The sequence below is a fragment of the Brachyhypopomus gauderio genome, chromosome 1 (genome assembly GCF_052324685.1).
Source record: "Brachyhypopomus gauderio isolate BG-103 chromosome 1, BGAUD_0.2, whole genome shotgun sequence".
Taxonomy (NCBI): Eukaryota; Metazoa; Chordata; class Actinopteri; order Gymnotiformes; family Hypopomidae; genus Brachyhypopomus; species Brachyhypopomus gauderio.
This window is the reverse complement of record NC_135211.1, coordinates 15,903,549-15,917,374: the sequence shown is the minus strand read 5'-3', so window position 1 is coordinate 15,917,374 and position 13,826 is coordinate 15,903,549. Positions and strand designations below refer to the sequence as shown.

The 13,826-nt window shown below is 44.7% G+C and overlaps 1 protein-coding gene across 3 annotated transcripts in view; it reads right to left on the bottom strand.

Moving 5' to 3' along the window:
- Positions 1–521: 521 nt before the first annotated feature.
- The window catches only part of igdcc4 (immunoglobulin superfamily, DCC subclass, member 4), a 51,591-nt gene continuing 38,286 nt past the window's right edge, over positions 522–13,826 (bottom strand). For 2 of the 3 annotated variants that reach the window (XM_076999320.1, XM_076999331.1), the window contains 14 exons: positions 13,682–13,826; positions 12,762–12,926; positions 12,090–12,227; positions 11,217–11,378; positions 10,653–10,868; positions 10,438–10,539; positions 9,953–10,136; positions 9,255–9,382; positions 8,493–8,663; positions 8,121–8,255; positions 4,972–5,074; positions 3,275–3,497; positions 2,301–2,429; positions 522–1,467 (listed from right to left, as the gene is read on the bottom strand). The exon at positions 13,682–13,826 is cut by the window's right edge and continues 266 nt beyond it. In XM_076999320.1, the coding sequence (XP_076855435.1) occupies positions 904–1,467; positions 2,301–2,429; positions 3,275–3,497; positions 4,972–5,074; positions 8,121–8,255; positions 8,493–8,663; positions 9,255–9,382; positions 9,953–10,136; positions 10,438–10,539; positions 10,653–10,868; positions 11,217–11,378; positions 12,090–12,227; positions 12,762–12,926; positions 13,682–13,826 (2,565 nt within the window). In that variant the 3' untranslated portion in view covers positions 522–903. Of the gene's footprint in view, positions 1,468–2,300; positions 2,430–3,274; positions 3,498–4,971; positions 5,075–8,120; positions 8,256–8,492; positions 8,664–9,254; positions 9,383–9,952; positions 10,137–10,437; positions 10,540–10,652; positions 10,869–11,216; positions 11,379–12,089; positions 12,228–12,761; positions 12,927–13,681 lie in introns of those variants that run through there. The other variant, XR_013129930.1, reaches the window with a different exon arrangement.

Below are 13,826 nucleotides of genomic sequence, written 5' to 3'. Positions count from 1 at the left end.
TTGTTTGGTTGAATGTGTGTGAGTATGCATATATATGTGTGTGTGTGTGTGTGTGTGTGTGTGTGTGTGTGTGTGTGTGTGTGTGTGTGTGTGTGTGTGTGTGTGTGTGTGTGTGTGCGTACACCTTTGAGAAAATGAGACAGGAACTAAAGAAACAAATGCTTAAAAAGTAATTAACATGAAATTGAAGTCTATAAATGTTTATAAAAACTTCTGGACAATGGTCATTGTATTCAAAAGCATTTGTGTGTATGTGTGCTGACCCTGAGACAGCGAGAGGCTGTAGAATGTGGCAGGGTGATGGGATCTCTCAGTGTAAGCCTACGGCTACCATTCAGGTGCTGATCTCTGATCAGTTCATTAGATGAAGTCAGCAGTGTACCACTGGATCCTGATTAAATCATCTGACCTCAGGATAATCTGACTGTACTTCAGAGTAAGAAAACTCCAACTTTACTACTATATATATATATATATATATATATATATATATATATATATATATATATATATATATATATATATATATATATACATACACACACGTCATGTGTGCATGTAACTATGTATATCAAATCAATAAAATCAATACATATGATACATGCACATACACACTCCACTCCCAAAGTGCCATTGATATGCGAAAAAAACGCACACCCAGGCTTCTAGAGCTAAAAAACTATTCTGTATGTACACTGTTATAAAACCATTAAAACAATAACTTGCAATAGACAAGAGAGGCAGACTTGAAGAAGCCCATAGAGAAGCATTCTCCATTCTCCATTAGGGTTCACGCGTCAAGACAGGCTGTGCTGTTCGTACACGTCCGGCACTCTGATACCTCTCCACTGGAATACTGGCAGCGAGGTTCACTTCAACATGGTTTCTCTTCATCATCCGAGCTCATGGCCGCAGGTAGCCAGGTCCACCCGAGGCAGCCTGAACAAGGCCAGGCCTAGCGAAGGCTGCAGTGGGTGGGGGCAGTCCTGACTGGGAGAAGGCTTTTACTGCTGCTCCCAGTCTGTGATCTCTGACCTCCAGGCTTCCTCGCCTGGGCTGCAGGTGTTCCGTGGAGTGGAAACCATTGGTAAGCCCCAACCCTTCATGCTTGACCCCTCCCATAGTCAGCTGAACTGGCCCACTCTGCAGCGGTCCATTCTGATTGGACAGTATCTCCTGGATGGGGCTGGAGGAGGGAGGAGGGGAAGGTTGACTCTCCACATCAGAGGCGGGGCCAGGGAATGAGGAAGAGGTGGCGTGCTGCACTGGGGATGGAGGCTTCTCAGGAGACCCTACAGTCTGATCCACCTGATCCTCCATGGGCTGTGCAGGACTCTGCAGGACAGGAGACTCCAGAGCTGGAACCTTCACCTGGTCCTTCACAGGTTCAGACAACTCAGAGTGCACAATCACCTCCGCCTCCATTTGATTAGAGCCTAGTGAATACAAGCACTCCTCACGTCCTCTCTGAAACACAAACCAGATGTTTATATTCTAGGTGCACAATGTGCATCTCTGTGTGAGCGCTGTTAACTCAATCATTCATGATCATAGCTGATGCAATCAGAACAATAAAGACCAGAACACAGGTCACAATGAGGTCACACTATGTATACAGAGATGAGACCAGACTGTCCACTGCCCTGATGATGTGCTATGAGGGATTATTGCGAATGCCTGGAGAAAGTGGCAGCTGGTCCCAGTGGTCTGGGTGGCATCCTTCATTCCCCCAGAGCTGTGTTTACCACTCAAATGGGGAGGAAAATCAGGGAGCAGGGGCCAACGGTAAAGGTCAGCACGAGAATAAAACCTGAGGCCAGCATGATGAAAAGCTAAATCAAGATAATAATTTGATTTCGCTTCTCTTCATACTGGTCCTATCACTGGGCCCCTTTGTGTGTGTGTGTGTGTGTGTGTGTGTGTGTGTGTGTGTGTGTGTGTGAGAGAGAGAGAGAGAGAGAGAGAGAGAGAGACAGAAAGGTTGGTATAATTGCAAAGTGGGATACAAGCGACAGAGTCTCATTCAAACCACATCACCTGCTACATACTAATTATCTACAAGCCACTCTCACTGCTTGTTTAATGTTAATTACTTTCTCTGCATGTCTTCTGCTCACAAGAGGCACGCACTGTCAACTCCCCTCTACCAAACGGTCTCTCTCTCTCTCTCACACACACACACACACACACACACACACACACACACACACACACACATTCACGCACGCACAGAGAAAACATTTTTCTAAATCCTTGGACTCACACTGTGAAAGTCACACACACCTGCCACACACTCTTACCTCGCTGTTCTCTGCACCAGGACCATCCAGTGGGCCGCTGTGGACGGGCGGCAGCTCCTGCGTGATGGTGTCTCTGTACGTGGTGATGCGGTTGGCCCAATCCCGACTGACTGAACCATTCCACGTGGGCTGAGCACACAAACTGAAGTGCGTTAGTGATAGTCACTACACATGTTGTCATTTGTCAGGACAAACGTGACACAGATATAAGACTTGTTCAACTCTAAAACTGGATTACTAATTCATTTTACACAAGCCATGTCGCAGGTGAATCACACATCACATCATATTGTAAACATGCGTTACTCTTAACACAAAGGGGAACAAAAATAGATTTATTACATTTCATGTTCTGGCCTTTCTCAAATGTTAAGTGCTATTATTTGCCTCAAACTATTGCAAGAATAAGACATTCTGTAGCTGGAAAACACAACTGCACAATGCCACAGTCACCAACATCAGAGAGCTTACACTGCGTAACAGAGCTGAACTACAACACTGCATCTGAAGTGAAAAGAATTCACTTTACAAAAGAAAACTGATTATTGGAATTTCCTTTTAACTGTAGTAATATGTAAATGAAGCCTAATCTATTGGATCTATGAAAATGATTGTTTGTAATTATCAGCCAAAATTCCAATCTTGAAACAACAATGAAAAATTCAAAATCGCCCTTAATGGCAAAAATTATATCAGCCGATATATCGTGAAACCTCTTATTCGGTGTTAATACCATACATACAATTACATAGATTACATAGGTTACATAGAAAGGAACAATCCAGAACTTCATACCTAAATCTAATTAAAAAACACACAATTGCACATTTGCCTGTGGTCAAAGCGTCATTTTAACAGAACTGGGGTCAATGTAAGTCAACAGATTTTCTTATACCAGGTTTATTTCAGTCTTTAAGTATAACTACGCAATCACATGACTCCACGTCAACGTCCTTCATGTGTTTAAAGCTCACCTTGGGATCTGCAGGGGAATCATCAGCCACGCCTACACCACTCATGAGGTGCTGCAGCTCACAGGGCTCCGTCAGAGGCAGTGGAGGATCATGGGACCCGGGAGCCATGAGGGTGTCCAGTTCATGACAGTCAGTGCAGTCGCGTAGAGAGGCAGACACAGGCTGGGCCCCCCTGCGGTACTGAGAGCCCAGTACACTGGGTTCCAACCCATCAGAGGCCTCCCTAACACAGAGAGAAGGAGAGACAGTGAGAGAGAGACAAATGGAGAGAGAGAGAGAGGAAAAACTGATATAGCAAGTGTGAGAAAGAGACAGGCAGATGGAGAGAAAGAGAGAGTGAAAGAAAGATATATTGACTGAGTGAGAGACAGAATAAACTAAAACACAAAGACCCAGAGAGAGGTGCAAGAGAGAGAAAGATAGTAACAGAGTGGATTACAAAATTTGTGTACTTAAAGTATCTCTGATCGCACACAATCACCCTATCTGGATTGGGCATTCAGTTTTCCATTAGCAGGTGTGATATCACCTGAGACCATCACACTTAGTGGCATTTCTCCCAGCTTAACGACTGGATAGGTCGTCATCGACCCCCAACTGAGATACTAATGAGTTCAGTCACGCTAACGAGGCTACAATGGACATGTTCTAGTAACAAGCTGAGCAGTGAGGTCATTCTCTTTGGGGTTTATGCAAAATTATGCAAAATTATTCAAATTTAAAAGGTCACATTTATGTATATGCAAATGTGGCTTTCTGTTCACATTTAAATTAAAATATAAGCCAATACTTTTGCAGAATAACAAGAAGTTTCCTCAAGACAGCGATTCGTGTGGACAGCCCTTTATGGGCCAAAACTCACTGAGGTGAGAGTCTTTTGTGTAGCCTTGCTTCCTGTTCATTATGTATCTAGGAAGTCTAATAGAGGGAGAAGCAACCAGCCACAGCACGGTAACACACCTCAACATCTGCCTGTCTAACTGCTGCGACACGCTGATAGACACACACACAAAAACCACGGGCAAATGTACACAACCTGGCGCACCGAGATTACCCTGCCTGGACATCAGCCATTGAAAGAAGCTTTACAATACCGTTACTGGAGATTAGGGATTCTATCAGCAAACAAAGCACACGTCAAAATCTTATTCATGTCATTCCCATTACCATCACAACTAATTTGGCATTTAAATTCCTGTCCCATAAGTGTCCGCACATTTTTCCCCACTCATGACATGGAAGGTTGAATATTGCTGTCTCAGTCGCAACATGTAAATTGTTCCATCATACTGATGCACATGATTATTTAATAAAAATGATTAATATTTAAATGTCGCAACAGCATTATTGGATCCACAGTCACAGAGCACAGGGCAGACCCTGGTCAAGCTGCTAATGGAGTTTGGCTTTTCTCTAGCACCCAGGGGTACTGAGACATTTATTCTTGTAATAATGTTGTAAAGAATTCATTCACATCACACTGCTAAAAGATTAGTTAAAGGAGCCCTTTCAATTGGGCAAGAAGCTGGAGAATAGCCTAGTCAGATACACATACACACACACACTTGTTAAAAGAAAAAAGAGAGAGAGAGAGAGAGAGAGAGAGAGAGAGAGAGAGAGAGAGAGAGAGAGAGAGAGTAAGGCAAAGATAAAGAAAGCAGGAGAGAGTAGGATAATACAAAAGAGTGAGTGTGTACCGGCTTTTTCCGTTGCGGAAACTAACACACATGCAGAGTAGGATGCAGAGAAGCCCAAGACACACACCAACAATGATCCCAGTGACGGCATGGACGTCCAGCTCTGCAGGGGGGGCAAAGACAGAAAGAGAGAGAGAAAGAAATGAAAGAAAGAGAAAGAGAGTGTACAAGCCATGTTTTGACATTAACCCTATAGCCATTTACAGTGGTTGTTTGAAGAAAGAGATGTTTCTAACAAGATGTTTGTAACATACCCTCAAGGGAGTTCCAGCATTAGAGTCACCTCAATGGGATTCTTCCTATTTATATTCACAGATGATAATACGTAACATAGAAATACTAAGTGTGTTACTACACAGACACACAAACTTCTCATGAATAAGACTCTCCTAGCAGCTAATCATGTCCATTGAAGGGCAGTACTGATCATAGAATCATCATCATCAACAGCACTGAAAGAACAATCTCCACAAAATAGCCTGCACTGGATTGGGAATCTGACTGTAGGACAGATTTATTTTAGGTTGCTTGGTTGGCTGGTGTGTGTTGTTCACCCAAGAGCTTCCGTTGAATGCATACATCATTGGCAATTGAGAGGAGAGGTGAGTTTTTATGAACACTTTCCACAGAGGACACACCCCCCCCCCCCACTCCCAACCTTAACTAGACATATTTACACACACTTAAACCCAGGAACACACACTCAACACCAGGTACATCCTTGATATACTCAACCACACACAAAACTCTAAAGCCTAAACAGATCCCTGCACACACTCAAACCCAGACCGATCCCAGCATCCACCTGTGATGTTTCTGAAAAACATACCATTATTAAATGAGCAAAAGAACTGAGGAAACTTTACTTTTGTTTTCTCACACAGTAACTAAAAATTCTGGCAATTTTCTGGCAACTGTTGGTGGTTCCAGGGAGTAAATGATGCAATAACACTTGTGTTCTTCTCATTACATAAAGCCCCCCAGAATTCACAACAGGCACTGTATATTTTGGAGAACAGCCTAATGAGTCTCTCGACCGGGCCCTGAAGACCACATCCAGACTCAGCAGGGGGAGCAGAGGCACCAGCCAGGGGCCCAGCACCAGGGGCCCAGCACCAGGGGGCAATGGTGTAACCAGAGGACAGCCTTGTACGATGGATGTAGCCAAGGAGATGGGTCTCAGTGTGTGGGTTTGAGGCAGTCCAATTACGCACACTTTACTGCCAGGTCCCAAGAACTGAGTGGGTGCCAGTGCACATCATTATGCACAAATGCAAACTTTGCTATCTTCAAAGTCAGCCAGGATCCAGGATGAACATGGAACCATGCTGAGAGGTGGGCAAGGTGACAAGCTGTTGGCCTTGTCCGGTATTGTAGAATGCTGGCAAGACGGTGTACAAGGTAGCAACATCTGGAATGAAGTCTCCAGGTACCCAGAGTCCCTGACCATACACCAGCTCTACCAAAGAAAACCTGTGATCCTTCTTCTGGGCCAAACAGAAAACAATGAAACCAGCAGTCATCCTGCAGGCTGGCCCTTAGCTTGGCTTTCGCTGAGCGATGGAAGCATCTTCTTAGGCCTTGGCCTGCAGATGTTAAGCTTGGCTCAAATCTCCATGCTTAAAGTCTCATGGAAGACAAAGCTCCAGACTATTCTCCGTCCTGGCTCCAAGATGGTGGAACGATCTTCTATTAGCTGCTAGGACTGCAGAGTCTATTGCTATCTTCAAGCGTAGACTGAAGACCCACCTGTTTGTTTAGTTCTTACCAGAGCACTAACTCAGCTGATACTGCTTGCCCTTGTTCTTAAATTGTATGTCTGTCTATGGTTATTTGTGCTTCTTGGCAAATGTCTAACTTGCAAAACACTAGGTAATGACATTGACTCCTGTAGTTTAGTAGTAGTCTGACTCAATGGTGTCTTGAATTCTGGCCTATCCGTATTACCTAGGATGAATTCTGTGATCAGATGCAAAGCACTTTGTAAGTCACTCTGGATAAGACCGTCTGCTAAATGCCGTAAATGTAAATGTTAAGCAGTGATACCAGCCAGAGCCCCAATGTAAATAGTATCCCACAGTCTGAAGAAAATGAGACAGTGTACCAAACACCATAATCAAAATGCAAATGAATGACAGCACTATATCAGCAAGAGAAGTCAACACCGCAGGCACTGCGGGTCAGTTCTGTCCACCATGGTAAACAGATAAGAGAAGCCCTAAGAAGGAAGAAGGTGCTCACCATGTCCACATGACATTAAAGGATCAGAATGAAGCTCAGGCACCTTCAACTGTGGCACACAATGCAATCATGAATTGTGTGAATATAGTTCACAGATTTGGGACCAAAGTTTTGCAGACTTCCACTGGTTTGTGATCTACACATGGTGGGCTTTCCACTAAGAAAGTGAAGTAGCAAATATAAAATGTCAAGGTAGGGCATAAGTAACACATGGTCACAGGTTCTGTACTTCCGCTTGCTGGAATGGAGCTGCAGACAAAAATAGTGAATCATCTGCCAATCACCATCCATCATAGACCCTATGGACCAATCTGGAGCATCAGTGTGGGTGACTGGTGTCTCAGGCATTTGATATGATAGCATATCTCCATTATCCTACAACCTACATCAATGGTGGAAAAAGTTGGCTTGCTGAGGTCAGGGAATTCTCAGAAGTTGAGAGAACTCACAAGCAAGTCAAACCCAAACATATCCCCAAAAACAGCCACACACTCAAACCTAATCTAGACACATCCATACACACACTCAACCCCATAAGTAGGCACTTACTCAAACCTAGAGGTCATAGCTAGAGGTACACCTGCCACACACTCATCTACTACCTAATCTCACATACATATTCCTGTGATGTACAGCTTGTACTTTATCCCACAAGCTCCGCCTCAGTTGGATCAGTGCTCATTAACCCCAAAGGAAGAGCATCACCAGTCTCAACACACCAGCGTAACATTCACGTAACAGAGACCAGCATTCATCAGCCTCTGTGATGGGCTGAATTTAAATTGTGTGCATGTGCTATACAAATATATTTGATTTGATTTGTGTCACAGACTTCTGAACCTCTTGAAGAACATTTCACACTCTCTTTTGAAATTTGTGAAACATACTAAAGCGCTTCATGCACTTACCATATTGCTCTGGGGGTGTGTGTACATCCTTCACAGGAGAGAAAGGACCCACCCCCACCTCGGTGCATGCTCCCATCTTAAAGTAGTAACGTGTTTGGCTCATCAAACCCAGAACCTCAGTGCTAGTGACAGATCCTGGGGAGGGGGAGGGGTTGGAGTAAGTATTTATTTGAGTATTTATTTAAAACACATTCTGTTTCCATTTGACAGATTCTTATGCAGAGCATTTTATATTCAATTATGCTCTGTGGGCCCTGACCCCATGACCTTGGTACTATAATACGTCACTCTACCTGCTTACGTATCTGTAGTACTGTGAAGTCAAAACAGTTATTATTTTTTAACTGGAGAGATGCAACAGCCTGTGCTCACCATCATGGCTGAGGTTGGTCCACAGGTGATCTGGCTGGCTGAAGTTGCCACTGTAGAGAATTCTGTAGCTCACGATAATACCATTGGGCTCCACTGGGGGGCGCCAACTCACAAACACTGAGAAGGAATTTATAGCACTCAGTTGCAGGTCTGTGGGGGGAGATGAGGGTCCTGCCACACACACACACACACACACACACACACACACACACACACACACACACACACACACACACAGAGGCATTATTTGGGCAAAAAGAACAGGAGCTAGTCTCCAACAACCCCCATCCTCATGTCTCTATCACTTGGTCAGCCTTCTCTGTTGCCTTGGCAATAAATGGTGTCGTGAAGCCCCGCCCCCTCCCACTAGCACTTGGCTGGGTTATCCGAGAAGCTGAGAATCTCTTGGCCAATGAGAAAGCTAAATCCATCTGGACTTTTAATTAAAGCCAATTATCTCCCCATGACCCGCTCCACTAATCCCCTTACCTGACACACTCACTCAGAAAATCATTAACTCACACACACACGCACAAGAAACTCATACACACATACACAAGTTCCTCCCCACACACATATGCACCACAAATTCACCAAGAACCCCCCAAATAATACAATATTTTAAAAAGTAGCTCCTCGATCATAAAGGCATTGGATTAGTGGATCTGTAGCCTACAACTCACGGGAATGGTTTGCCTTGCCCCTGAGCTTTTCAAACAGGGTGTTGTGTGGATAGGAGTTTTGTGTGCTAGGTGCACTCACGATCAGTTAATGTAGACTCTTCCACTGTGCTACTGAAGGGGCCACCCATACTGATGCCATTGGACTGAACGGCCATCTCATAGCGTGTGAAGGGCTTTAGCGCCCCCAACAGGATCTCCTGAGAAGTGCTGGTAAATTAAGAAATGTGAAAGTGAGTTTGATTTGTCTCTTGTCTTTTACATACTAGTGTTTTTTATGTTTTAATTTACTTTTGCCAGAGATGCAAATAATGTTGGAAGCTATAGATCTTAGAACGCATTAATGTGTTACACATAAACAGATCAGATTTGTCTCCAGAACTGCAGCTTCCATCAAACCCTTGTGGGTCCATGTGCCAAATAACTGTTCAAAACCATCACATATTGCGTCAACAAGTCACGCTCCCACAATAACAAAATTCAGACACTTGGGGAAAAAAATTCTGGTCTTCATGAAGAAAAATGTTTATTACATTTTCTACAAAAAAAAAAAACATTTCAATTTAGTGTCTGGGCTTCGATGTTGGATTAGGTTCAGGCAGAGAAGATTGTATTTACAATATGTAATTTGTCAATAGAAAATGCCACAAAGAGAGTAATATGAGAGAATACTAGTATGTATGATTACGCAAATGTGTGTGTACATACCTGCATGTACTTGTGTGTGGGTGTGTGTGTGTGTGTGTGTGTGTGTGTGTGTGTGTGTGTGTGTCAGCTCACCTGGTGTAGTAGGAGATGAGAGAGGCGTTGCGGGTTCCTGCAGGGCTACAGCGGACGGTGTAGGTGAGGACACGTACATTACTGAACGTTGGTTTCTCCCACTGCAGCCAGATGGAGGTGGAGCTGTTGGCCCGAGCCTTTATGTTGCTGGGGGGAAGAGGAGGAAGGGTGTCCGGTGGTCGCACTACAACACACACACACACACACACACACACCATACCACACACACACACACACACACACACACACACACACCCACACACACACACACCATACCACACACACACACACACACACACACACACACACCATACCACACACACACACACACCACACCACACCACACACACACACCACACATGCAGACTTTGAAAACCACTAAAAAAAGTATACTGTGATGTATCCATAATCTTATCCTAATATAATCTTATTAAAACCAAAGAAACAAAGCATAAACACACATACAGACATATATACACACACACCTGGATCAGTAAACTTCTCTGTCCGGCCCTTCCAAACAGCTGGGTAGCCTTCAGTCTGCTTATTACATGCCCACACCTTGACCTCATACAGACGATCAGAAGCTGAAACACACACACATGCATATTTAAAAGGACAAGTACACACACACAATTTTGCAATGATGAGAATCTCATCAGGTTGTTAGTAGGTGTCTGTAGGCTAATGTTCATCTCACCCAATCCTGTGATCTCGTAATGCTTCAAGCGCTTGCGGAGCCTAATTCCATGAGCATCTCTCATTGGATTATCCTCATTAGTTGCTTCCTCTCCATCCACTTCCCGATAGGCTAATTTGTAGCTGGTGATCTGCGTGTGATTGGGTGGTGGTTGCCACGTGACATGGAGGGAATGCATCTTGGCTCTCACTTTTAATTCAGTCGGAGCAAAGATCACTGGGAAATAGAGAGGTTACAAAGAAGACCTCACCAAGAGAATCCAAACACATTAGCTTATTGTTCTTCTGGCTGTACCTGTAGTCTTCTGTTAAACCAGCCTTGTCAAGAGAGTTTATTTGCCTAGTTTATTATTTCTTTTCTCAGAAATTAACTTAATTTTGGCAGAGAATAATGACTAAGAAAGGAAACCAGCAGTAATTGTAATTAAGCTGTTGACACAGCTCTGAAATAACGTTGTCACTCGCAGGCTTCCATTATTATTCTTGTTTGTCCACGTGAGTATGTGAGTATGCATGTGTGCATGAGTGTGTCTGTGTCTGTTCATGCACATGTGTGTGTTCTCACCCTGAGTGAGGTTAGGTGTGTGGTGAACGGCCCACTCAGAGGGCCGGCCATAGCCGGCACGGGTCCCTGCTGCGATCCGCAGCTCGTATGTGTGACTGGGCTTCAGATCCTTCAGGGTCACCTGGGTCTCGTTTCCTGCCACCTCCACTGAGAACACCTCAGCTGCAGACACACACACACACACGCGCACACACACACACACACACACACACACACACACACACACACACACACACACACACACACGCCACCATCCTGCTTGAAGGTAAAGTGTTACCCTTTGTGTTTGACTTCCCTGAGCGCTGGCTTGGTCTCTCTAAGCACTTTCTAGGTCAGAGTTTACCACGCTTCTGTTTCCTCATAAATCCTCATTCTTTTACTTCTAATACAGTAATAATAGAAGCAGATCCAGCCTTTTAACTCCACCCTCGTCAGAGACACTCACGCTCCATACACCCCCACACATGCGTCCCTACATACAGGTCTTCTGGGCAGAAATGTGCATTTGCCACAGGTTTGGTTATTTCTGCTGATGTGCCACCTAAAATATACTTGATATTTCAGTAATGACCTAATATACACTGTATATAATATACACTAATATATGTATATACTAATATACTAATATACACACATATAATATATTATGTTGCATAATATAATAATGACCTAATATCTAGACTATTATATTATGATTACCAAATATGATATTTTAATATCTTAATAATGACCTTAGCACTGCAGAGTATAATAATAATCTGATATTCACTGGTACCAGCACACACTACTCATAGGCTAATCAAGCCGCCACCCATGTACCCCCCACCTCCCCAACACCCCTGCGCTTCCATCCACGACCACAAGGTGTCTCACCGCTCTCCAGGGTGCGGTAGTCGATGCGGTAGCACACGATGGCTCCGCGGCTGTGGTGCGAGGAGAGGGGCATCCACATGGCTCGGATCTCGGTGGGTGACGTGCTGAGCAGGGACAGCTGGGGAGGGGCACTGGGCACTACACACGACAGAACAACAGTGCCATCTAGAGTCAGTAAGAGGCTGTGCAGGGGAGCGGTACGGCGTGGTAGAACCGGGATCGTCTACGGCCACAAGATGGCTAGACAGCTTTAGGTTGAAGTCTTGGAAGGAAGCAGCTTGCAAGCAGACCTGCAAGTTCTTGCTTTGCGAGTCTCTTACCTGTCTCTAGGGCAGTTTGCTCTACTCAAACCACAAGTGGACAGCTGCCTTCAGTGTTTACACATCTGCTTGTTCTACAGATAGCAGTGCGGAACTGACATAGTTTGACATGAAAAATGTTTCTAAACACAAACATTTTAGTCTCATTTGCCCTTGGCAACCCAGCAGCCAGTGGGGAGAGTGTTTAAGACTGTCAAATCGATCTGACATTGATCTGGCACAGCCGCTAGCTATGCCTGATTTATTCATTCCAATTATTCAGACCTTCAGTATCTCCAAGAACGTTCTGGAGACAGTGAGATCCTTGGCTCTTCCTCATCTGGCCACTCCACTCCAACCAATAGGCACTCACCATCCTCCAGCATCTCCACGGTGACGGACTGTGATGGGCGGCTGGCGCCCATGGGTGAATATGCCACCACATAAAAGGTGTAGGCCGTGTGAGGGTGGAGCTCCTTCACGTGCAACTCCGTCGTGTCGTTGTTCACCGCAAACTGATACTCCATGTTATCAGAGCCTGCTCACAAATACAGCCAGACAGGTGTGTGTGTGTGTGTGTGTGTGTGTGTGTGTGTGTGTGTGTGTGTGTGTGTGTGTGTGTGTGTGTGTGTGTGTGTGTGTGTGTGTGTGTGCGAGGGAGAGGGAAGGTGGTGAATGAAGAAAGAGAGGGAGGGGAAGAGAGAGAGAGCGTTTTTAAAGACTAAAAGGGTTTCCATGGAACTGCTTTTGCCCTTCTAGGAACTGACTCCACAAAAAATAAATAATTAAAAATGATATAGCAGTTGAATGAGAAACAGACAGAGCCCAAGCATTGGTTTAGCAGAGGCTTAAAAAAGAAGCCTTTCTAAGGTCTTCTAAAGGGTTCCTAGAATGAGCCTTTACAAGTTAAATAAGCCTCTATAAACTAGCAAAATAGGTTTTCTGTGCCTCTACAGAGGACTGCCTCTTTCAAAAGCACAGTAGCACATTTTGTTGAGAGTTGGGCTTGTTTCTAGCCAAGTGGACCGCATTCAGGACAGAGCTCATTTTGCACATGTGAAGTGATTTACGGAGACGTGTATATAAAGTGCATAAGACTGAAGGGTAGGTGCTAAACTTTTTGCACATTTTGCAATTGCTTTCAACAGGAGACTATGAGAAAAGAGAAGATGTAGATGTCAATGGCAGATGATTTTAAACCATGTTAAGAGACCAAAATCCTGAAGGTTTATCCATTTTTGCCCCCCCCTCCCCCCCTCAATTTTCCCCAACTGCAGGTAGAGCAGAGCTGACCTGTGGCGCGCTGATAGTGTATGGAGAAGCCGATGACCTGGTCACTGTTGTGTTCGGGCGCCTCCCACGTCAGCAGGGCAGAAGTGCTGGAGTGAGGCGTGGCCTCCAGCTGGCGTGGAGGGCTGGGCAGCCCCTCCCTCACGAT